General features: G+C 67.1%; 2 protein-coding genes across 3 annotated transcripts; one reads left to right on the forward strand and one right to left on the reverse strand.

Moving 5' to 3' along the window:
* Positions 1-2,986: 2,986 nt before the first annotated feature.
* TRPM5 (transient receptor potential cation channel subfamily M member 5) lies at positions 2,987-18,602 on the forward strand. Its single transcript, XM_065882487.1, is given in 32 exon segments — positions 2,987-3,103; positions 3,264-3,576; positions 4,159-4,299; positions 4,302-4,324; positions 5,095-5,152; positions 5,155-5,283; positions 6,481-6,556; positions 6,638-6,858; positions 7,083-7,127; positions 8,285-8,403; positions 8,667-8,760; positions 8,763-8,977; positions 9,051-9,215; positions 9,268-9,385; positions 9,733-9,756; positions 9,759-9,808; positions 9,811-9,858; positions 10,240-10,352; positions 10,588-10,676; positions 10,775-11,037; positions 11,184-11,302; positions 11,491-11,505; positions 11,507-11,621; positions 11,683-11,857; positions 14,933-15,071; positions 15,510-15,691; positions 15,868-16,000; positions 16,736-16,808; positions 17,151-17,217; positions 17,701-17,836; positions 18,048-18,099; positions 18,507-18,602. Coding segments are annotated over 32 exon segments (3,723 nt in total).
* A 590-nt stretch (positions 18,603-19,192) lies between these two features.
* TSSC4 (tumor suppressing subtransferable candidate 4) lies at positions 19,193-20,167 on the reverse strand. 2 transcript variants are annotated; one of them, XM_065883105.1, is made up of 2 exons: positions 20,146-20,167; positions 19,193-19,965 (listed from the first exon to the last, which is right to left on the reverse strand). In XM_065883105.1, the coding sequence occupies exons 1-2, from the start codon at positions 20,165-20,167 to the stop codon at positions 19,193-19,195; spliced, it is 795 nt and encodes a 264-aa protein (XP_065739177.1). The 2 variants fall into 2 exon arrangements, with proteins under 2 accessions (XP_065739177.1, XP_065739176.1); XM_065883104.1 differs by having other exon boundaries at positions 19,193-20,167.
* Positions 20,168-22,263: the final 2,096 nt, after the last annotated feature.

Below are 22,263 nucleotides of genomic sequence, written 5' to 3' on the forward strand. Positions count from 1 at the left end.
TGGGGGGGGGGGGCGGGATTCCAGCGGGGGGTGACGCAGGCCCCCCAGCTGCCCGGACCCACACTCCCCCCGCCCCTTCTGGGAACAGGGCCGTCAAAGACCAGGACGGCTGTTCATATAAATGCGCCCTTTGCATGTCCTTCCCGCTTGGTGGCCCCATTTGCCTGGCGTCTGGCCCAGTGTCCCCCCCAGCTCTCAGCACAGGACCCCAATGCCCCCTTGGACCCCCGTGGCTGGGAAGCCAGGGGTTGGGCCCAGGCCTTCAGGGTCTGGGGTGAGGGGTGCAGGTCGTGGCCCCGGGGACGGTGAAGACCCCTGCCTTGTCAGTGAGGAAAGGGCGACGTGGGCTAGGGGTCGGGGAGCCCCACAGCACCCTCCCCCCCGCCGCCCCCTCCAGGTCCCCCTCCCTGGTGGAGCAAACCCGAGGCTCTCGGCCTATGAGCATAGCAGTGCTGCCCAGTCCCCGCACACAGCCCGGGCCGGGGGTGCGTCCAGCGGCGGGAGGGGTGCCAGGCCCCAGGCCCCTGCTCAGCGCCCCCCTCCCCGCATGATGCGAACACATCCCATGTCGCTGCCCATGCTTTGGGGTTGAAGAGTGTCCCCCCAAATTCATATCCACCCAGAACCTCAGAACGTGACCTTATTTGGAAAGAGGGTCTTTGCCAAAGCAGTTAGTTACGATGAGGTCATAGCGGAGTAGGGAGGACCTCATGCAATGACCGGTGTCTTTATAAGGAGAGGGAGGCTTGGACAGGGACTTGGAGACGGAGGCAGAGGCTGGAGGGCTGCGGCCACAAGCCCAGGGACACCTGGAGCCCCCAGAGCTGCCAGAGGCAGGAAGGACCCTCCCCTCGAGCCTCCGGAGGGAGCTTGGCCCTGCGACACCTTGTTTTGGGATTTCTGGCCTCCAGAACCACGAGAGAATCAACGCCCATTGTTTTAAGATGCCCGGTTGGTGGTCGCTCGTTACAGCCGCCCTGGGACACCCCTGCGGTTATAACCCAGAGGGTGGCAGTGCCGACGGGGTGAGCGTTGGCCGGTGCCCAAGCCCAGGCCAGGTCTAGCCTCCCCCCGGCTGTGTGGTCGCATGCAGGTCTCCCCACTCCCCTCCGTGTCTTGGCAGAGCCGGGCCTCAGAGGCTCTTCGTACCAACAGCAACAGGCCCAGCCCTGGGGGGCGGGGGCGGATGCAAACCCTCCTGCTTCCCACCCCAGAGCAGGGAGCGCAGAGGGGTGGGATTTGAATATGGCCTTTCCAAGCTGGTGATTATGGGTTTTTAATACTGGAGGCTAGTGTCTGGGGACAGGGCCTGGGTGTGGCACAGGGGAAGGGACAAGATACGAGCTGTATGAGCGGCCTGGGCAGCTGGGACAAAGTCCCACAGATGGGCGGCCGAGAGCAACGGGAACTGATTCGCTGCCCTGGAGGCCAGAATCCCAAATCAAGGTGCGGCACCACCGAGCTCCCTCCAGCGGCTCCAGCGGAGGGTCCTGCCCGCCTCTTCCAGCTTCTGGGTGTCCAGGCGTCCCTGGGCTGCGGCCGCATCCCCCCACTCTCTGCCTCCATCTTCGCTGGGCTTCTTCCCTCTTCTTGTAAGGACACTCAGGCCACTGGATGAGGGCCCATCCTAACGACCTCGTCTTAAACTGATCACATCCGCAAAGAGCTCATTTCTACAAAAGGCGCATTCACAGGCACCAGGAACTAGGGCTTGGACACATGATTTTGGGGGACACAGTGGGAGGACCATGTCATGCCTGCAGGTGCCCCTCCACCGGCCCCTCCTGTGTACCCAGGTGGCCCCTCTCCAAGAAACAAAGGGCTGGCCCGGCCTTGAGAACCGGAGCCGCTGTAGGAAAGCATTTTACCGAGAGATTCATTCTCCTCTCCCAAAGGGCCCCCTCCATCCGGGGGGTGGGGCTGACCCTGGAGAAGCTGAGAAAATACCCCAGCCGAACGGGGCGCGGCCGACACCCGTGATGGACGGGGCGACCAAGGAGACGGAGCTTCACAGGGTGGGCCTCTCAGGTCTCCTGGGACCTAGGGTCCCACCGGCTCTGAGAAGACCTTTGCCCCTCCCGTGCTCTGGCCCCAGGCTCTGGAAGGGCGGGGCACGGCGGGCGTGCTCTCCCCGCTGAGCCCGTAGAGGAGCCACTGGAGACAGGCAGTGGGGGCCATGCGGAGCCGTGGGCAGGTGGTGGGGGGCCGGGCTGGGCCCTGGCTGGCAGCCGTCGGCAGTGGGTCCGGGAGGCGCTGGGGGTGCTTGCTGTCAGGCAGGTTGATGGGACCCAGGTCCTTGTCACTCGGGCCTCTCCTGGGACCCTGGCATGGCTCCCGAGTTTCTGCTAATGTGCCAACCCCGCCAGGCACGTGGGCAGCGCTGGGCCAGGGGTGAGGGCTTGGTGGGAAGGTCCCTGGGTGGTGGGAGGGGCGAGGGACGGCTACAGCCTTCCCTCCCTGGGCCTCCTGGGCCCACCTGGCTCCCGCCCAGCCCCCCAGGTCCCCCTGCACCTGAGCTGTGTACACAGGCCTCACCTGCTTTCTGCCTGGGCACCAGGCACACCCAGAGTCCCATCCGTGTCCCGGGCTGACAGGGGTGTGGGGCGGGTGGGCTGCAAGACTTCCACTGAGCCTTTTGGGGTTTCCAGGCACCCCCTGCCAAAGCCTCTGCAGAAGTGGCGAGGGGCGTGGCCGGCCGGCTACTCCCAGGGAGGGGCAAGTGGGAGCATACTGCGGGGTGGGCGTTGGGCCAGGAGGCGGGGCTGGGGAAGGGGGAGATGGAGCCCACATGGTGGGGCTTCAGGAGGGCCGGCCGGTGGGAAGGGCACCAGGGCAGACACCCTCTTGGTGGCCCCCCATTTCCACCAGAGCGGCGTCTGGGGAGAGGGGCTCCCCTGGCAAAGGCGGCCCCGGCCTCTGGCAGGAAGGGGGAAGCGCTTGCCTCTCACGCCCTGAGGAGTGGGCTCTGTCCCTGCAGACAAGGCCCATGCAGGGTGCCGGGGGCTCCCGTCCTGGCAGCCACGGGGGTGCTGGCGACCAACAGGGGCCGGGCCTGTGCCAGGGTGAGATCGAATTTGGAGGGTCTGGGAAGAAGCGAGGCCAGGTGAGAGGCTGCCCGCACCCCACGTCCTCCCCGCAACACTGAGCCCTGGCGCCCGCTCTCCTACAGTGGGGGTGGCGGGTGCCCGGGGGCTGTTCAGAGCCCCAGGCGGAGACAGCTGTGGAGCTGGCAGCGCCCTCTGGCTCCTGCCTCCTATCCCCAGGCACAGCGTGTCCAGAACCCTCCTATCTCCGGCCTCAGCCTCTCCCGAGGGGATGGGGACGCCCAGGTCACACAGCAGGTCAAGACGGGGCCTGCGGGAGCCCCCTGGCCTCTGGCTGTGACCCTGCCCCCCCCAATCCGTGGAGCCCAGCCCTCCCCTGTGCCCGGGGCCCCCTTACCCAGCAGCCCCATACTCAGTACCCCCGTGCCCAACACACTCATGTCGCTGGTGGGCGAGGAGCGGCCCTTTGCCCTGAAGCCGTGGCTGAGGGACGTCCTGTGAAAGGGGCTGGTGAAGGCGGCTCAGAGCACACGTGAGGCCCCGGGCCAGGGCTTCGGCCCCGCAGCCCGCTAACCCCACGGCCACCCTTCCCCGACAGTGCCACGGTGGCAGTGGGAGCAGCCCCGGGGACGCAGCAGAGGGGCCTCTTCCCCAGGAGGGTCCAGCCACCCCGTGGGGCCCACAGGCCTCAGCGAGACGCCCGGGGGCAGTGCCAGCTTCCACAGCCCGCTGCCCGTGGGCAGGCCCCCTTCGCCCCCTCTGCTTCCCTCGGGGGAGGAATCTGGCCAGTCGGGTCAGAATCAAACTTCTGGGCTTTATTTTCAGGCCGGCTGGGCCTTCAGAAAACCCAGTCAAGGACGTGGTGTCTCTGGTCTCCTTCACCCCGGAAATGATTGATTGTAGAAAAGACAAAAAGCCCGGTCTGTGCACCCACTGGGCTGAGGGCTTTGTAATCTGGAAAGACCTTCCTGGGTTCTGGCCCAGCACAGGCCACGGGACAGAGTCGTGGCCTGTTCTGTCCAGATGGCGTCTGGGGGGGCCAGCTCCCAGCAGATGCCCCAAAGGCAGGAGGGAGCCCTGGGGCCGCTGGGCGCAGTGACTCCCGGGTCTGCAGGTGCCTGGATCCTGACCAGTGCACTCTGTGTGGGCCTTGCCCGGTACGTCGGACAGGCTGTGTGTGACCACTCACTGGCCAGCACGTCCACCAAGGCCCACGTGGTGGCCATCGGCATTGCCTCACTGGGCCGCGTACTGCACTGTCACTTCTGGACGACGCCCAGGTGAGTGTCGGGCTCGGGCCACTGTGGCCTTGGGACACGGTGGGCCTGGGAGGCCCCCGAATATCGGCCACCCCCCAGGGCAGGAGGGCATGCCTTATGGAGGCCACCAAGGCAGCCTCGCAGCTGACCACAGCCCTCCACCTGTGACTGAGTCTCCCCACAGTGGACAGGCCAGCAGTGGACAGACCAGCCCCTGACCTCGGGGGCTCACGGGCCTGGGCGTGGTGGGGGGAGCGAGGCTGCTCTGAACGACTGAGGCGGTGAAGTGACTCAGAGCCAGGGGAGGGGGAGGGCAGAAGGGGGGAAGGCAGGAAGCGGGAGGGGGGTGAAGGGGAGGGGCCAGAGGGGGAGCTGGGAGCCGCGTGCCCAGCATGTGGCCAGCAGGTGGCAGCATCGCCCAGGGAACGGCATGGGGAGGGGCTGCCAGACTCCCGGCCCACACAAACCTGGCATGGGGACCTGGGCTCCAAGGATCCCACCCAAATCGGTGCCCAAATGCCTGGCTTGGCCACCGCCCCGCAAGTTTGGGTGACACTGGGCAAGTGGCCTCTGCTCCCACCCTGGGGGAGGGGTCTGAGGCAGGTCCAAAGGAGGCCCAGGCAGCCCTGTGAGAGAAGCTCCCCACAGCGCTGGGCTCTGTCTACAGGGTCCCCTCCCTGTGCCTGCTTCTGGGCCCCCCGAAACAGCAGCCAGCCCTCCTTCCATCTGGAGGGCGGGGGCCCTGGACAGAAGCCTTGCCCTGGCCTCATTGATGTGCATGGGGGACCCAGGAGGACAGCCCTGTCCACTACCCCATGGACGATGGTGGCAACCAGGGCCCCCTCTGTCCCCGGAAAACAACCACTCCCACTTCATCCTGGTGGACCCGGGCACCCCTGGGAAGGTCAGCGAGCCCGCAGAGCTGCGGCTGAGGCTGGAGAAGCACATCTCGGAGCAAAGGACCGGCGACGGGGGTGAGGCCTGTCTGGGTGCCCAGGGAGGCTGCCAGGGAACACGGGATGGGGGTGGTCACAGCGTGTGGACGGGGCTGGAAGGACCACCAGGACGGGCAGGGAAGGGCATTCCCGGCTGAAGGCACAAAGCATGCCAGAGTGGTGAGACTCAGGCCACTGGGAAGACCTGGGTGGGGGGGGGCCGCCAGCCACGGCGGCAGGGGACACAGCTGTGGGGAGTGGCTGTAGGTCGATTTCCAGTGGGGGTCCCCTGGCTAGAGGCTCTGGTTGTGGGTGGGCTCCGAGCTTTGGAAAGAAAAAGAGATTTCCAAGTTTTAAGAAGCCTATTTCCCGCCACTGGCCCGACGTAAGGTGCCACCAGGGGGCAGTGTTGTCCGAGGCCTGGGCACCGCTGCGGCCAGTGGCGGGTTCGAAAGCTGGATTTACTAATGCTAGTGCACGGCTAATATTTATAAACAAGATACGTATAATTGCCTACAATACGTGTAAGCAACGTGAAGCGTCTGCCAACTGAGCACCCTTGAATGAAAACACAACTGAAGCTGTGTTTAAACCATCACCACGTGGGTGCAGTGCTGAGCTCTGTGCTCCTGACGCCTGGCAGCCCACGCAACCCGAGCATCCCCCACATTCATTCAGGAGGCGTCTTAGGAGTTAGAGGGGCCCCTGCTGGGGGTGGGGTGGGGGGGACCATCCCGCCTGCCTGGAGTCCTCCCAGCAGTTTGCCGGGCTCCTCCCACACAGCCTACCCAGCAGGTCCAGGCGTCTCTGAGGTTTCACCTTCAGAAGTCTCATTTCTGGTTTGTTTGGGGAAAAATCTGACCAGCGCCCCTCCTTTACCTCTTCGATGTGCTCCGCGGGCCTCGGATGACCTGGTGGTCGATAGAGCTTTCTGCCCTGATGCAGGGAGATGCCAGGCCCTCGGAACGTGGCTGGTGCAGCCAGGGACTGAATATTCAACTTGAGGTTTAAATAGCCACGAAGCGGCCACATCGCATAGTGAGGTGCGGAGCTGGCATCCTTTCCCCGGGTGACGGGGCAGCCTGGAGCCCGCACTTCTCTAGAAAAAGCCTCTTGGCTGGAGCTTGCCCAGAAAATGTGGCAAGTTGATGGTCTGAGGCCGTGGTGGTCACCCCATGGGGAGGGTCCCAGGCCCTCTGCTCGCCCGGGCACCTGGGTGGCCCTCGTGCTGCGCCTGCTCCAGCAGCATCGAGATCCCCGTCCTCTGTCTGCTGGTCAACAGTGACCCCAGCACCCTGGAGGTAGGCAGGGGCGGCAGGTGGGGGCCGGGGCCCCCCACCAGGGCAGGGATGGACCTGGAGTTGACTCGGCCTGCTGGCCCTCCCTGCCCGCCTCACAGGATTTCCAGGGCCGTGGAGCACGCCGGCCCGTGGCTGATCCTGGCGGGCTCGGGGGGCATCGCCGACATGCTTGCTGCCCTGATGAACCAGCCCCACCTCCTGGTGCCCCAGGTGGCCGAGAAGCAGTTTAGAGAGAAGTTTCCCAGTGAGAACTTCTCCTGGGAGGACATCGTGCACTGGACAGAACTGGTATGCACCGGCCAAGACCGCAGTCAGGAGGGCCAAGTGCTGGTCCCTGCCCCAGACCCCGCCCCCTGCAGTGCCCATGCCCGGCCCCTCTGGCTGCAAAGCTACCCCACCTTCCCGAGCTCACCCCTGCTTCAGGCCCTCACGCCTGGGGGCGGAGCCTCAGTCTGTGGGTGGGGCTGCCCTGGGCCCAGCGGGCAGAGGGCTGGCATTCTCACGGGGGGGATGTGGGGTCGTATACCACGTGCCCGGCCCGAGGCGCCAGCTCGGGGCCTTTGTCCATCCTCAAGGCGCTGGTGAAAGGTGAGGCCTGGCCGCGCCCGCTGGGAGGCCTGTGGAGGGCACCGGGCAGAGGCAGACGGCTGGCCAGCCTGGTAAGGGGTGGCTCCCAGCCCTGCCCCGTCCTGGGTCTCGGCCTCCAGGGGCAAGGCCGCCGCCTGGGGGCTGTCAGTGGCCGGGAGGGACCCCTGGCACGGCTGCACTCTGCTGTGTGTGTGGGCGTGTGGGCGTGTGGGCGTGTGAGCGAGCGTGCTAGCGTGTGGGCGTGTGCACCGGTCACGGCTCGCTTCGGCGGGGGCAGCGCGTGTAACAAAACTGGAGGAATACAGAGCCTACCAAGGCCTCTGTGCAAGGCCTCCGTGCAAGGCCTCCGTGCAAGGCCTCCGTGCAAATCCGTAGAAAGTCCTGCCTTTGGCAAGTTTTATGTTACTATATTTTATCACAATTTAAAAAACTAAAGTGTTCAATTAATTCAGGGAGCCGTAGCGTCTTCATAAGGCTGTGCACCGTTAGTACTGATTCCAGAACGTTTCCACCACCCAGGAGAGCCCTGCTAGTCACCCCGATTTCCCCCAGCCCCCCGCAACCCCGAATCTGCCGTGTCTAGGGATTCGCCTACTTGTGGCATTTCCATGGGATCACACACTGTGGCCACTGGCGTCTTTCCTTCACTGAGCACGACGTTTGGGGCTTGTCCACGTTGTAGCCTGTGTCGGGCTTCACTCCTTTTCCGGTGGAGTAATATTCCACATTTTGTTTCTCTGTGCCTCTGTTGATGGACACTCGGGTTGTCTCCACTTTCTGGCTGTCACCTGATGTGCTTCTTCTTGGACATAAACACCTGTGGAGGGGCTGACCGCTGGTGGGGGACACAGGCCCAGGCAGGGAGGGGCTGTGCGGGTCAGGGGGCCGGGACACCCTCGAGGGAGGGGAGTCTCCTCCAGACAGGCCGCCGGCTCCCTGCTCTTCCGTTCACCCCTGGGGTCCCCTTGGGGTCCTGGCGCTCCCAGCATTGGCTCCTGGGGGTCTTGGGACGTCTTGTGAATCTAGAGGGTGTGGAGCGAACCAGAGCACCAGTCCCACGGCTGTGCGTCTAGGAGAGTCACCTTGAGGGACCCTGTGCCCAGCGGCTCTGCCGGCGCCTAGGTTCGCCCTCCCCGCCTCCCCTCCTCCACGTTCAGCCCACAAGAGCCGCAGCCAGGAGGCGCAGGACTACCCGGATGAGCTGAAGCTGCCCGTGGCCCGGGACCGCGCGGACATCGCCAGGGGCGAGATCTTCCACAGGGACGTGCAGTGGAAGGTGCCGCCCGACTGTGGCCAGATCCGGGCGGGGACGCGTGGAGGGCTGGGGCAGGTGGTGTCCGGGTCCATCCTGGCCCAGCTGTGGCTGCGCGGGCCGGGGGCGACCGGGGCACCTCCCGCTGCTGCCTCACTCGTCTGCCCCCCAAGGCAGGATGGGCTGAACTGCGGCGGGTGTGGGCCACCCGGCGCAGTGGGACAGGCGGGGGCCTTGCCGAGGGTCCCCACGCCCGCCCCACCGGCTCCCTCTCGCTCTCTGCCCAGTCCCACGACCTGGAGGAGGTGATGATGGACGCGCTGGTGAGCAGCAAGCCTGAGTTCGTACGCCTCTTCGTGGACAGTGGCGCTGACGCGGCGGACTTGTGACGTACGGGCGGCTGCAGCAGCTCTACCGCTCGGTGCCCCCCAAGAGCCTGCTCTTCTTCCTGCTGCAGCGCAAGCACGAGGAAGGCCGGCTGACGTGGGCCGGGCTGGGCGCCCAGCAGGCCCGGGAGCCGCCCGCCTTCTCCCTGCACGAGGTGTCGCGGGTGTTCAGGGACTTCCTGCACGACGCCTGCCGTGGGTTCTACCAGGCGGTGAGCTGTGAGCGGGCGGCAGGAGGGGGCGCCGGCGGGGCCGCGGCTGTGGGCTGACACCCCCGTCCTCCAGGAGCAGGGCCCGGTCTGGCAGCCCACGGGCCAGAAGGGGCTGCTGGACCTGAACCAGAGGAGCGAGAACCCCGGGAGAGACCTGTTCCCGTGGGCGGCGCTGCAGAACCGCCACGAGATGGCTACCTACTTCTGGGCCACGGTGAGGACTCCGGGGAGGGGCCGGGTCCCTGGGGAGGGGCGGGGAGGCAGCCGCATCCTCCGACCTGGCCTCCCAGGAGGGCGTGGCAGTCGCTCTGGCCGCCTGCAAGATCCTCAAAGAGGTGTCCCAGCTGGAGACGGGGGCCGAGGTGGGCCGCACCCTGCGTGAGGCCAAGTACGAGCAGCTGGCCCTGGGTGAGCAGCCGAGGCAGTGGGGCTGCAGTGACCCCGTGCTCCTCGGGGCCACTGGGCTCCCCCTAAAATCCTAATGGGGACAGACGGGTACATGGCTGACGAGGACGCAGCTCCAAGGCTCGGGCCAGCTGGGCCTTGCGGCCAGGCAGGCAGAGACACTCGGGGAGAGGGAGGCCCCCACGATCCCGACAGGCAGGCCGGGCCAGGATGGGCAGCCTCCGCGTGGCAGGCCTCTCCTGGGCTTCACCGGCCCCCTGGGAGGCAGGCACAGGGCAGAGGGCCGGCCAAAGGAGGAGGGCAGGCGGGCCGAGCCTGGGCATCGTGGCAGCGGCCGCGCCCTTGGGCAGACCTCTTCTCCGAGTGCTACCGTAACAGCTGGTGCACCGGAGCCGCTCATACAGCAGGGCCACGTGTCTGCACCTGTGGCCACCGAGGCCGACACCGAGGCCTTCTCTGCCCACGACGGGGTGCAGGTGAGCCCCGGGGAGGGCTGTGGGGCGAGGGGCTGGGCAGACAGGAGGTGGCCCAGCCGACCCCCCTCACATGCCTCCCCCAGCCTGTGTCCTGGCCATGGGGGTGGGGGGCTCCCTCAGCTGGCCACTCCCCCCACGTCCAGCCCTTTCTCTACCTCCGGTCTCGGAAGAAACCCCGCTTCCTCAGCTCAGCCCTCCTGGACCCCCGAGCCGGGCCTCCCCCGTCGGAGGGTCTTCCTTCCCCAGCAGGATGGAGGCTCCAGGGAACTCTAGGAGCCCGGGCTGGGAGGGGTGGTGCTCCCGCTGAACCTGGAAGGGCAGGCCTGCTGCGGGCACAGCAGGGCAGAGGTGTGGAGGGGGGCAACCGTGCCTTTATTTCAGGCCTTCCTGACCGAGATCTGGTGGGGGGACATGGCCTCGGGCACGCCCATCCTGCGGCTGCTGGGTGCCTTCCTCTGCCCGGCCCTCGTGTACACCAACCTCATCACCTTCAGGTCTGTCAGGACAGAGCGGCTGGGGGGCCTTGGGCTTCACTGGGGCTGGTGGCGGCATGTCCCCGGCGCCAGCCCCCGCTGCATCCAGCATCCGTGTGGGCCCCCATAGGCACGCCCCCCACCCATGTCCCTTCGCAGTATGTCCAGCACTTCCTCTGCTGGCTGGGTGCCTGAGACCAAGTGGAGGGCCTGTGGGTGCCCTTCCCACGTCCCTGAGGGCCCCCTGTGCTCCCAGTGAGGAGGCCCCTCTAAGGACGGGCCCAGAGGACCTGCAGGGGCTGGACAGTCTGGACACGGAGAAGAGGCTGCTCTGTGGCCCGGGCAGTCGGTGAGGGCCCTGCGGAGGCTGGGCCCCGGTGGGCGGCGGCCAGCTCGGGGCTCTGGCCACCCATCTCACCACTGGCTGTGGTCTCCTTCGTGGTGCCGGGCGGAGCAGCTGGCCAAGGTGCCAAGAACTCAGAGCGGCCGAGGCCCACGGGCCGCCTCCTTGTTCACGCGCTGGCGGAAGTTCTGGGGGGCGCCCGTGACCGTGGTCCTGGGGAACGTGGTAACGTACTTTGCATTCCTCTTCCTGTTCACCCACGTCCTGCTGGTGGACTCCAGGTCCCCTCCCCAGGGGCTGTCGGGGGCTGAGGTCACCCTCTACTTCTGGGTCTTCACACTGGTGCTGGAGGAGATCTGGCAGGTCAGCGGTGGGCCCAGACCACCGAGCCCCGTCCCAGCTCCAGATGGAGCCCCGATCCCTGACGGTCACAGCCTGGCCATGGCGGGGCTGTCCCCAGCTAGGTGGGGGCCCAGGTAGCCGTCACTGGGCTGTCTGCCCCCTGCCAGGGCTTCTTCACAGATGAGGACACGCACCTGGGGAAGAAGTGCACTCTCTACGTGGAGAACCACTGGAACAAGTGTGCCACGGTGGCCATCTTCCCGTTCGTCGTCGGTGTCACCTGCAGGTCTGTGGGTCCCAGAGGCCTGGCAGGGGCAGCCCTGGTGGGCTGGTGGGCCGGGCTGCTTCAGGATGGGTCTGCTCAGGCTCCGGAAACCCTGTGTTTGTATGTCCCGTGCTGTGTGTCCTGGGGGAAGCCCCTGCTCTCTATGGGCACCAGCAGCCGTCCAGCCTGCCTTGCCCCCGCCCTGCCAGGACGCTGCCCTCTGTCTGAGGCCGGCCGCACGATCCTTGCCATCGGCTTCACGGTCTTCCCGCTGCGGCTCCTCCACGTCTCTGTCCTCCACGAGCAGCTGGGCCCCAGGATCATCATCGTGGAGCGGACGGTGAGCCCCCGCCCCTGGGAGGACGGATGCTTCTCTCCCCACTCGCCTACCCGCCGTGGAGATGAAGGACGTCTCCTTCCTCCTCTTCCTCCTGAGCTCGGGGCTTGTGGCCTACGGCGTGACCAGCCAGGCGCTGCTGCACCCCCACGACGGCCGCCCGGAGCGGATCTTCCGCCGTGTGCTCTACCGGCCGTACCTACAGATCTTCGGGCAGATCCCACTGGACGAGATCGACGGTCAGCACGCAGCCTGGGGGTGGGCGTGGGGGGTCCTCTGTGCCCACTGTACGTGGGACCCCCACCCCAAGGTGCACCCGAACCGAGTCCAGTTATGAACGTTCCTTTTGTAAGAGCCTGGACACGTGGCCCTTGAGAGGGGTGTTTGAGGGTCACAGGAGACCCCGGCCTGGAGTGGCTGAGAGCGGGGGGTCCCCGAGGCTGGCCCCCCGGGCCCTGTCCACCCACACAGGGCCACGTCCGGCAGGGGACAGCTCCGGGCTGATGTGTGTCAGCTGCGGAGGCCCCAAACTCGGGCCTCGGGCTGGAGGTGGAGACGGGGCTGCAGGGAGAGACGGCAGGCTGGGTGGGGTGGCGGGAGGCTTGCCGGGAGCGGGCATGGGTTGGCACTACAGGTCACCTGGGGTCTGGGCCCTCCAGCTGGCCCGCACCCCCGGCATGTCCCCAGTGGGCATCAGGTCTCCTGTCAGCCCCCATCCACCCGGCCCCGCACCCAGCCCCGGGCCCACCTGCTGGAAAGGCCCTTAGCTAGGAAGCCGCTCCTGATGGCATCTGTGCTTCTGGGGACCCACCCAGCGTGTGTGCCGGATCTCCGGCCGGGTGTGTGTGATCTGTCTGAGGGGTGTCTCCAGGGCAGCCCCTGTACGGGGGCTTGGGGGCACTGGGGCTGGTGGAGGCTCTGAGAACTTCCCACAAGTCAGCACAGCGCGGGGGGGCAGAGTGGCTCAGCCATGGGGGCTCAGGGAGACCTGGGCTGGCGGCGGGGATGCCTGTGCAGGCTCTGGGATGGCTGGGACTCAGTGAGGGGGGGGGGGGGACCAGCCCCTCAAGCAAGGTGGGCCAGCAGCCAGGGCCCAGTGTGAGGGCCCAGGGCACCCGCCCTGCCGGGCACTCCTGGCGCGAGGAGGGGGGCGGAGGGATCATTCGCTCAGGCTGGTGTCAGACTGAGGCCACCTGGGGCCCACCGGGCGATCACGGGCACACTGTCCCTGAGGCCTGACCGCGGCCACTGCAGCTAATGACGCAAGGTCAGCGCTCCACGACCTGGTAAATATTTGTCAATGGGATGAGGACGTGACCGAAGCAAACAGGCCTCCAGGATGGGGCGGCGGTGGGGCTGGGCCGTCATGGGAGTTGCCTCCTAATTAGGGTGTTCTGCAGGCTCATTTCCTCGGCTGTTTTCTTAGTCCCCCAGCCCCCGGCACTGAGTCCGGTGTTTGCTCATCCGTGGGCACCAGTTTCCAGGCCATTAGTTTAACGAGGTCCCGCCCGCCCTCCAGCCCTCCCCGCCCGCACCGCCCACACCATGTGGCTCTGCTGGCAGGTGCTACCATGACCCCCAGCACTGCCCCAGTCCCACGGGGCCCCTCGGAAGGAGGGGAGTGAGGTGGGCGCCCCCAGGGCCAGGCAGGGGTGGGGGGTCACTCCTGCCCCCACAGCCACACACTGGTTCAAGGGAGCTCTGTCATGGTTCCGGGTCCCCAGGAGCCTGGGGCCACCTGGGCAGGACGGAGGGAGTGTAGACTCCCGGGGGTCCAGCCTGAGGTGCTGCTGTGGCTGCCAGGCCGAGTTCCACAGTGGAAAGTCCGTGACCAGGGCCGGGCCTGGGCCGGCACGGAGGGTCCTGCGGGTCGCTGTCTCCCTCCCTGTCTCTCTTCACCCGCCCCCGCCACCCCCGGCCCCTCCCTGTGAGCCCACGGTGGTACAGCCAAGAGTAATTCCCTCACTTACGGCCGAGAGGGAAGGCAGCCCGCGGGGCTCCCCGGTGGCCGCCCTGCCCTCCCTGCCCCACATGCGCCCGCGGGAGCTGGGGGCTGAGCGTCCAGGGCAGAGCTCCGTCTCTGGGCTGTAGGAGGTCAGAGACAAGGACAACTCATTTCCCAGCCTAGCCTGGTGGCGCCTTTGAGAGTTATGGGGGAGACGCAGGGGTCTCGTGACCACGGAGCCGCTTCCATCAGACAGGTTTACAGCTTCACAGACAGGCTTTCCAGGCCTGGCCCTGGCCCACCTCTCGGGGTGCCGGAGGGAGGGAGGGAGGAGGGTCACCCATTAGCGCCAGGCAGATCTGCGGGTGGGGAGGGAACTCACGCGGGGACGCACCAACCCCCATCACAGTAACTCACTCAGGAGGGACTCGCCCCCGTGAGGGAGACACGCGGACACGGAAACAGGCCCTGCCAGCCTGACACGCAAGCAGGGAGGCGGGGACACAGGCACACACAGAGCCAGAGGCCCCCAGTGCCCCCCAGGCTCAGTCACAGCATGAAGACTGGGAGGTGCAGTCACAGAAACACAGGCCTACGTGCAGGCGTGTGTCCGCGTCCACGTACATGCACGCACGCGCACGGCCTGTGGAGGTCACCACCTGGAGCCACAAGCCCTCTTGATGGGCAGGCGCACTCCCCCCCCCTTCCTCCGCACCTTCCTCCCATCTCCTGGGATGGGGTGGGGGTCCAGGCTGGCCCTGCAGGGGTAGAGGCAGGCAGGGGAGGGGCTGCCCCACCCAGAGGGCACTTTTCAGGCTGGCTTGTCTCCATGCCCACAGTGATCCGTGTCAAGGGTGTCCTGCCTCCATAGGCTTTGGAAATGGTGCAGACCTGCCCCCCAGCTCAGAGTCCTGTGATAGGCAGTAGAGCCATAAAGGCCCTGAGAAGTCCTGCAGGAAAGACTCCACCTCCCCTTGCCGAGGCCAGCTCTCCCCACACTGGCTCTGAGCAGAGCCTTTGGCGGTGGTGGTGGTGCTTGGGGGTGACCCATGAAGCAACCAGCAGAAACCGGGGTCCTCCACACGGCCTCGGCGCTGCCTCCAAAGCCTGCGGTCTGGCTGTGAGCTCGGTTCAGCAGCAGTGGGGAAGCGGGGCTAGCACCGCTAGGCCAGCCACCCAGGACTGGAGTGTCCCACGACAGGAACTCAGCGCCGAAGCCCAGGTGATCCCCAGGAAACCACAAGAGTTGGCCACCTAACCAGGGCCCTCTGTCCCAGGGTGGCCTCGACTGCGGGACAGAGCTCTCGATACCCAAGGGCATTTGCAGCTCAGCCCCGCACCGGCTGCACTGAGCCCACTCCCCTTTCAGAAGCCTGCGTGAACTGCTCCGTGCACCCCCCGCTGCTGGAGGACTCGCCCTCCTGCCCCAACCTCGACGCCAGCTGGCCGGTCACCTTCCTGCTGGTCACCAACGTGCTGCTAATGAAGTCGCTCATCGCCATGCTCAGGTGCCCGCCCTGCCTCCTTGCTCCGTCCACGTCGAGGGGCCCTTAGTTCCAGCATCTCTGGCCCAGACCTGCCTGGCCCTCCTTACTTCAAGCTGCATTCACCTCTCTGCCCCCGAGAGGGGCCTGGAAATGGGGTGTCACCCAAAACTGTGGCTCCCCTTCGGGTTGGGCTTGGAGGTCAGGGCACCTAGGAGGCGGTGCAGGGCAGGGCAGGTGCGTGCGTGTGGGTGGAGTGGCGATGCTTTCCCAGGCCGCCGCCCCCCAGGGAGTAGGGCCCGGGTCTGCGAAGGCTGCAGCAGACGGGGCAGTGGAAGACCCCAGAGGAGTGGAGAGAAGTCACAGGAGGAGGGGACGGCGAGGCGGGGGGAGCCCTTGGGACTCCGGGAACAGCGCAGGGAGCCGGGCCATGTGCCCACCGCCGCCCACACGCGTCCGCAGCTACACGTTCCAGGTGGTGCAGGGCAACGCAGACACTTTCTGGAAGTTCCAGCGCTACCACCTCATACTGGAGTACCACGAGCGCCCCGCCCTGGACCCGCCCTTCATCCTCCTCAGCCACCTGAATGGGGTGCTCAAGAGCTTCTTCCGGAAGGAGGCCCAGCAGAACGGGGCGCGCCTGGGTGAGGCTTGGGCTGGACTCAGCTGCCCGGACCGAGAGGGGGGGCGGGGGGGGTGCCCTGGGCCTGGGGAGGGGCAGCGCGCTCTGGCCCCGTCTGCAGTGACCCTGCAGGCTGGCGCACCACAGGGAGGGCTCCTCCTGCCTGGCTCTGCCCCTGAGGCTGCCTGGCCTTTCCAGAGAGGGACCTGCCGGAGCCCCTGGACCAGAAGATGGTCACCTGGGAGGCGGTGCAGAAGGAGAACTTCCTGAGCGAGCTGGAGAGGCGGAGGAAGGACAGCGGGGAGGAGCTGCCGCGGAAGACGGCCCACAGGTGCGGGACCCGCCCGGCCCGCCCCACCCACCTGGGTGGGCGTGGCAGGCGGCCTGGGGTGCTGAGCCCACAGGGCGGCTTACAGGGGCAAGGGCCCAGCCTGGAGCGCTGGCCGCCTCCCCTGCAGGGTGCTGGTAAGTAGAGGCGCCGGCGGAGCTGGCCAGGGGCCGGATCTCACGCCATGGGACTGGGGGCTGTGAGGTCTTTACCAGGATCACTGTTGGGCGTCAGGCTGCCTTACAGCTGGCGTGGGCTCTCACGTCACAGGGTCTGAGCTGGGGAAACGGGCTGAGAGGGGCAGGGATGTGGCCCGGTCCAGCACACGGCCTCCCTCCCGACCCTGGACAGAGCTCTGCTGGTGCCTTGCCTGCCCTGCATTTGGGGGATGGGGCCAATACTCATGGTGTTCTCTGCTCTGGGGTCCCCAGCCCTCCCTCAGACCCACGTGCCTGGTCCTGCCTGCGGGTGGGGGGTGGGGACAGCCCCGCCCAGCACTGCTGGACAGAACCCCGCCCCAGCCCCGTGCCTGCAGGGAGGGTGCGGCAGAGGTCTGCACCCAGGCCCGAAGGGCCAGAGCACCCTGAACTCAGGCGCCCACAGAGGCTCAGTGACCCCCAAACCCACCCAAGGGCCTGGGCCACAGGATGGGGGAGGATGGGAAGGTTTCCCAATCTGGGAGCCCGCCCCGCCCCGCCCCGCGCTCAGCGGCCTGCGGCCTGCCTGCTCCTATCCCAGGGTGGACTTGGTAGCCAAGTACCTCGGGGGCCTGAGAGAGCAGGAGAAGCGGGTCGAGCGTCTGGAGTCTCAGGTAGGCAGGCACACCAGGGCGCCCTTCTCTCCCGGGGCAGGGGCCTGGCCGCGGGGCTCAGCAGTCAGGGCAGGGGCAGGGCAGGGAGGGCCTGGGGCTTCGTACTTGTACCCACCCTTCCCTGAGGGGGAGACCCTGCAACTCTCCCCAGGGGGGTCCTGCATTTAAGACCCCTCACCGTCTACTCGCCACATCACGGTGCCGGAGGGCCTGCTCCCCCACCCCCCGCCTCCTCCGAGAGGCAGCCACCAGAGGAGGGTCACAGAGCAGTGCGGGCGCCGGTGGGCAGGGGAGGCGGGCACGGCGTGGCCCGGGAGCTCCCAGCATGCCTCCCTTCTGCAGGTCGACTACTGCTTGGCACTCCTCTCCTCCGTGGCCGACATGCTGGCCCGCAGGAACAGCTACTGGAGTAGGTGTGGCTGTCCCCACACGTCCTGGGTGGGCGGGAGCAACCCACCGCCAGCCCGCTGACCTGGGCCTCCGCTTCCCACCTGTCCTGGGAGGGGCCCGGCCTACGTCTCTGATGGCCTTTGGCTGACCACAGTCTTCAGGGTGGGTAGGGGCCCTCTGATGAAGCCCACCGACCCAGCCAGGGTGTGAGGGCATGGCCACCCAGACTCCCGAGCCTCTGCCTGGCCCCACTGGGCTGCTGCCCACAGCCCCCGCCGGCCAGGGCCACCTCTCCCTCCCCAGGCTGCCCCACTGGGCGCCCAGCAGCTGAGGAGGGGCCTCCCTTCCCCCACCAGACTCCCGAACTTCAGTGGTGGGAACCCACAGGCCTCTGCTGACCACGGAGGGGGCCTGGGCAGCAGGGAACACCCAGAGGCCGGCCGGCTGCCCTCGAACACCTGAGCCACTTGGACCCTCTGCATGCAGGGCCCACCTCTCCCAGAGCCCCAGGCCCCATGGGTGCGCCGGCCTGCCCCCACCTCCAGTGGAGCCCGCCAGCAGGATGTGGCTCAGGGCTTTGCCAAAAGGAACGACTCGCTGCCCTGCCCGGCACCTCCCCTGGATGTCCTGGGCCTGGGGTGCAGCAGTGTGTCGTGGGCACCCCGACAGGCAGAGCCCTCAGGACCCCGACCAGAACCAACCAGCCAGACACTTGTTGAGCGCCCTGTGCGGGGCACCTCCCGTTAGGTGGGCAGCTAGCTGCCTTGGAGTCCGTGCCCAACCTGTGTCACCCACCAAGAGACTGGTCTTTTTCTGAAACGCTTGCACTTGGAATTTCTGTCCTTTAAGACCCAAGACTGTGTCTGTGGGCGGCCACCGCACGTCCCCGACAGCTCGCACAGTGAGTGCCGGGCTGTCCAGCCTGGGCAGCGGCTGCGGGTCACCTCCCCAAGAGGACCCGCCCCCAAAGCTGCTTTATCTTAAATGGAGCCTGGAAAGTTCACCCACACCTTGGGCTGCAGCCCCACATGAGAGTGGACCCTGGGGGGCGTCTGGGAGGTGTCAGGCGGTCAGTAAAGCACCGCGGGGGGAGAGGGACTTCCTGCCCTGCAGGGATGGGGTCTGGGCCCCTGAGCTTGCCCCAGCTGCGTGGCCAGCCAGGCCAGTCTCTCCGTCCCTTAGGGACCTGGAGCCCTGGGGTAGGGGCAGCAGGGGCAGGGCCAGGCCCGGGGCTCAGCAACACGATGGGCTGGCCAACCCCAAGGGCGGTCACAGGAAAGCCACGCCCACTCCCGGCTACCTCCCCAGCACCCTCTGGGGACCCTCCTCATCGCCCTACACAGCAGCTCAGCAGTCCTGGCGACACCGTCCCGGGCACCGGTCGTCGTCACACGGCCTGAGTAGGACAGAGTCAAGGGTGAGCTTGGCCAGGGCTGGAGACGGCGCCCGCTCAGCTGGTCGCTTCCTGGGGTCTACAGGCACATGCTGGAAGCAGGGGCTGCACACCAACGGCTGTGAGCCCGCCTCCGGACGGGTCTGGGGTCTCCACCTCTTGCTCTGGACTGAGGAGGGGGTCACCTCAGCTAGGCTGGGAAGACGTGCCACCGAGGAACACAGGCTTGACGTAGAAACCTTCAGAGCCGCTGACGCCAAGCTGGGAGGCTCCCATGTGGGGACGGCGATGGGGTGTCTGGAGAGAAGAGAGGGCCCTGGCCACAGTCCCGGGCGGAGGGGGGCTGACAGAGAGACACGGAGACTCAGGAACACCCAGAGCCTTTACTGTCCCCCGGGGCACGGGGTGAGTCAGGGTTTCCGCCAACCCCTGGCCCACACCCTCAGCAAGGTCTCTGCCCTGGCCGCTGGTGCCACCGACAGGCAGCCCGCTGGCTCCCTTCCCTGGGGTTGGGCCCCGGGCCTGCTCCGCCCCTGAAGCCACTCCGGGAGGACAGTGGTGGCCGTCCCTCCAGCTCAGCCAGGCCAGGCGGTCTCCCCGCTCAGACCTCCGCGCCTGGGGCCTCGGGGCTGCCCTTGCTCCGGAAGTGGTCCCTGCTCCGCTTCCTGCTGCTGTGGAAGCCCACCGTCTCCCCTGGCAGGGCGCTGGCCCCAGACCCCGCGAGGGCCTCCCCCTCGGGTGCACCCACCTCCTGCAGGTGCCCCCGGGGTCTGCTCCACTCCTCGGCCTCCGGGCTCCCGGGCCTGGCCAGGTGGGCCAGCTCCACGGGGCCCTCGCCCCCCGCCGCCCCCGGGATCCCGCGGGGGCTCCCACCCGGCTCCCCTGCCTTCCTCGGGACCCTCCTCTTCTCAAGCCGGGCCTCGCCGGTTCGGACCGGTTTGGAGAAGATGAGCCGGCCCTCCCCACAGCTAGAGGGGTCCTGGTTGAAGGAGGGCACGTAGCCACTGGGGGCGGCCAGGCTCTGGGGGCCCAGGAAGGCCAGGGCGGCGGCCCGGTTGCTTTGTTTGCTGGCCTCAGGCACACCCTCCAGGCTGTACTTGGTCCAGCGCTCGGGGTGGGCCATGTAGTCAGGAACGGGGGGCACCCTCAGGGGAGCGGGATTCTGAGTGGCCCTGCTCGGGACCCCGGCTGGAGGCCGGCTGGAGAGTGGCAGCGGCTGCCGGAAGCCCCCACTGTCGCCAGGGCTGGCTGGGGCCGCAGAGGGCGGAGCCCGCCTGGCTGCCCGCTCCAGGCCGCCGAAGATGTCGTGGCTGCGCTGGGAGAAGGTGGGGCTCGTGCCTCTCAGGTGGAAGGGCTGCACCGCCGCTGTGGCGAAGCTCCTTGGGGGCGAGGGGGGCTCATCGGGGCCCGAATCCCCTGGGGCCTCCCCGGGCAGCCCCCCTGGAGACAGAGCTTCCACTTCAGCATCATCGAGCAGGCTGAGGTCGGAGTCCGAGTCGCTGAGGCAGACGGGGTCGGGAGACAGAGCGGCACCCCCGGAGCCAACGGAGTGCTGGCCGTCCCCTGCCTCAGCCATGCGTCCCCCAGCCACGCCACACCTGCACCAAAGCAACCCAGGGAGTCGGTCACTGGAGACAACACAAGCTCAGAACAAGTCCCTCCTGCAGACCCACCACCCCGGGGAAGGGTCAGCAGCAAGAGCTGTGTCCAAGGAGGAACGGCCAGGTCCCCCGCCCCGAAAGCCCTCCTCTTACCTCCCTGGCTGCTGGGCGCCTGTGCTGGACGGCTGGTGGGCCGAGCGCTGAAGGTTCTTGGTTGCAACGGCCCCCGCCAGGCACGGCTCTGCTCAGTGGCTCAGTGGCTGGCTGAGAGCAGGAAGGGAGAGGCAGCCCTCAGACCAGACGGCAGACGTGCTGGAGTGGAGCCACCACCCCGGGAGTGGGCCTGGGTTTACAAGAGCCCCTGACACAGCCAAGCCCAGGAGCTGGTCCTTCTGACGTGTCACCTCATTCAATCCTTTCCAGCCAGTCTGACTAAAGCCACTAGGAGGTCTGCTGCAGGGGGGGCGGGGGCGGGGGTTCTGGTAGTAAGCAGCCAGCCAGGGCTTGAACCCAGGGCCGAGAGCGACCTCTGCTCTGCACTCCGTCTCTCAGCCAAGCTCGCTGCGCGGCAGGCGGCGGGGACTCCACAAAGGCCGGGGCGCCTGCCTCCTCCGTGGGGAGGACGTGTGCTCCTGACCGCTGTGAGACGCCCTGGAGCTCCAGAGGAGTCTGCAGACACGTGCTTGGCATCTGCGGGTCAAGCGCTCAGGAAGCCGGAGCGGCCTTGCTCCACAGAGGCCAGCCCCACAGCTCCTGGGGCATTTGTCCTATGCTCCTCCGCACATCCCTCACTTTCCCAGCTGAGCAGAGAAGTGCTGCCAACACCTGGTTAGTGTTCCACTGTCACCGGGCACCCTGAAGCTTGTTTCCAGGCTCAGAGGGCAGCCCAGTCTCACGCTCCGCACAGCCATCGTCCACCCACTCCCTCTTCCCACCAAGCCTCCCTGGCCCAGGGTGACCCCTTGCTCGTGCACCCACCGAGGACCAAGCCAGGCAGACCAGGAGTGTCTCCGAGTGCCCGGCACCAGGTCAGACACAGGCAAGATCTCCATTCCTCTGGGCCTCGCGTGACTCCCAAAATGAAGGCACAACTCCAGGAAAGGGGACACGAAGTAAACGCCAATGGTGTCTGTTTCAGAGCTGGCAGGACCGGAGCGGGGAAAGATTTGCCCGTCATACAGTACGTTGCAGGCAAAGCTGGAGTTCAAACCGGACTCCGGCTTCCTAAATTTGCAACCCCGTCCCCTGGAATCGCGGGAACGCCCGTGGTGAGTGGGACACGCCGTGGGGAGACGGGGATCGCGCCCCAAGACAGGGAATGCGAGGTCTGCATCTCTGAGTTCTCGGAGAACTTCCCGAGCTCAGCGCAGGGCAGAAATGAGTACAGGCTGAGGGCCTGGGGGGCTCGGAAGCGGGGTTTTCTCAGGGCCGGAATCCGGGCAGGCCAGGTCCCAGAGAACACTGGCTTCTTTGCTGGTTGTCTCGCTCCCCTGGGAGGCGGACCCTTGACTTTCTCCACTCCACGCGCCCAGGGCCTCGGCCCGTGCCCAACAGGTTCTCCGTGTCGGGAGCATAAGTTCTGGGGCCAACTCGGGTGGATGGGCCAAGGGTCCGGGCCTCACGAGGGCCTCCCTGCTCGGCGCAGCAGACTGCGGACAGCAGCCTCCCGAAGCCCGACCGCCCAGCAGCGCCGTCCTCCCCACCACAAACCTACCGGCTCACCGCGGCCTGGCTGCCTCCATCTTGCGCCGCGCTCGGCCCTCTGGGAAACTGAGTCCTCTGCCGGCTGAGGGCCGCGGCTTCCGCGCCTGAAGAACTACATTTCCCATAAGTCACTGGGCCGCTACTCCCGAGGCCTGTCGGGAGTGTGGTCTCTCCGCATTCGCTGTCTTCCCTCCCGGAAACGGCGCTCTCTCGCGAAGAGACCGGAAATTGACTAAGGCCAGGAGGGAGGCTGGGAGGCCGAACTACGACTCCCAGAAGGCTCGAGGGCTAACGGCCAGCGCCGCGTTCCCGGGGCCGCAGCGCCGCTTGCCGGAAGCCGCGAGGACCGGAAGTGCATCGACGCGTG

Source organism: Phocoena phocoena, chromosome 8 (genome assembly GCF_963924675.1).
Source record: "Phocoena phocoena chromosome 8, mPhoPho1.1, whole genome shotgun sequence".
Lineage (NCBI taxonomy): Eukaryota > Metazoa > Chordata > Mammalia > Artiodactyla > Phocoenidae > Phocoena > Phocoena phocoena.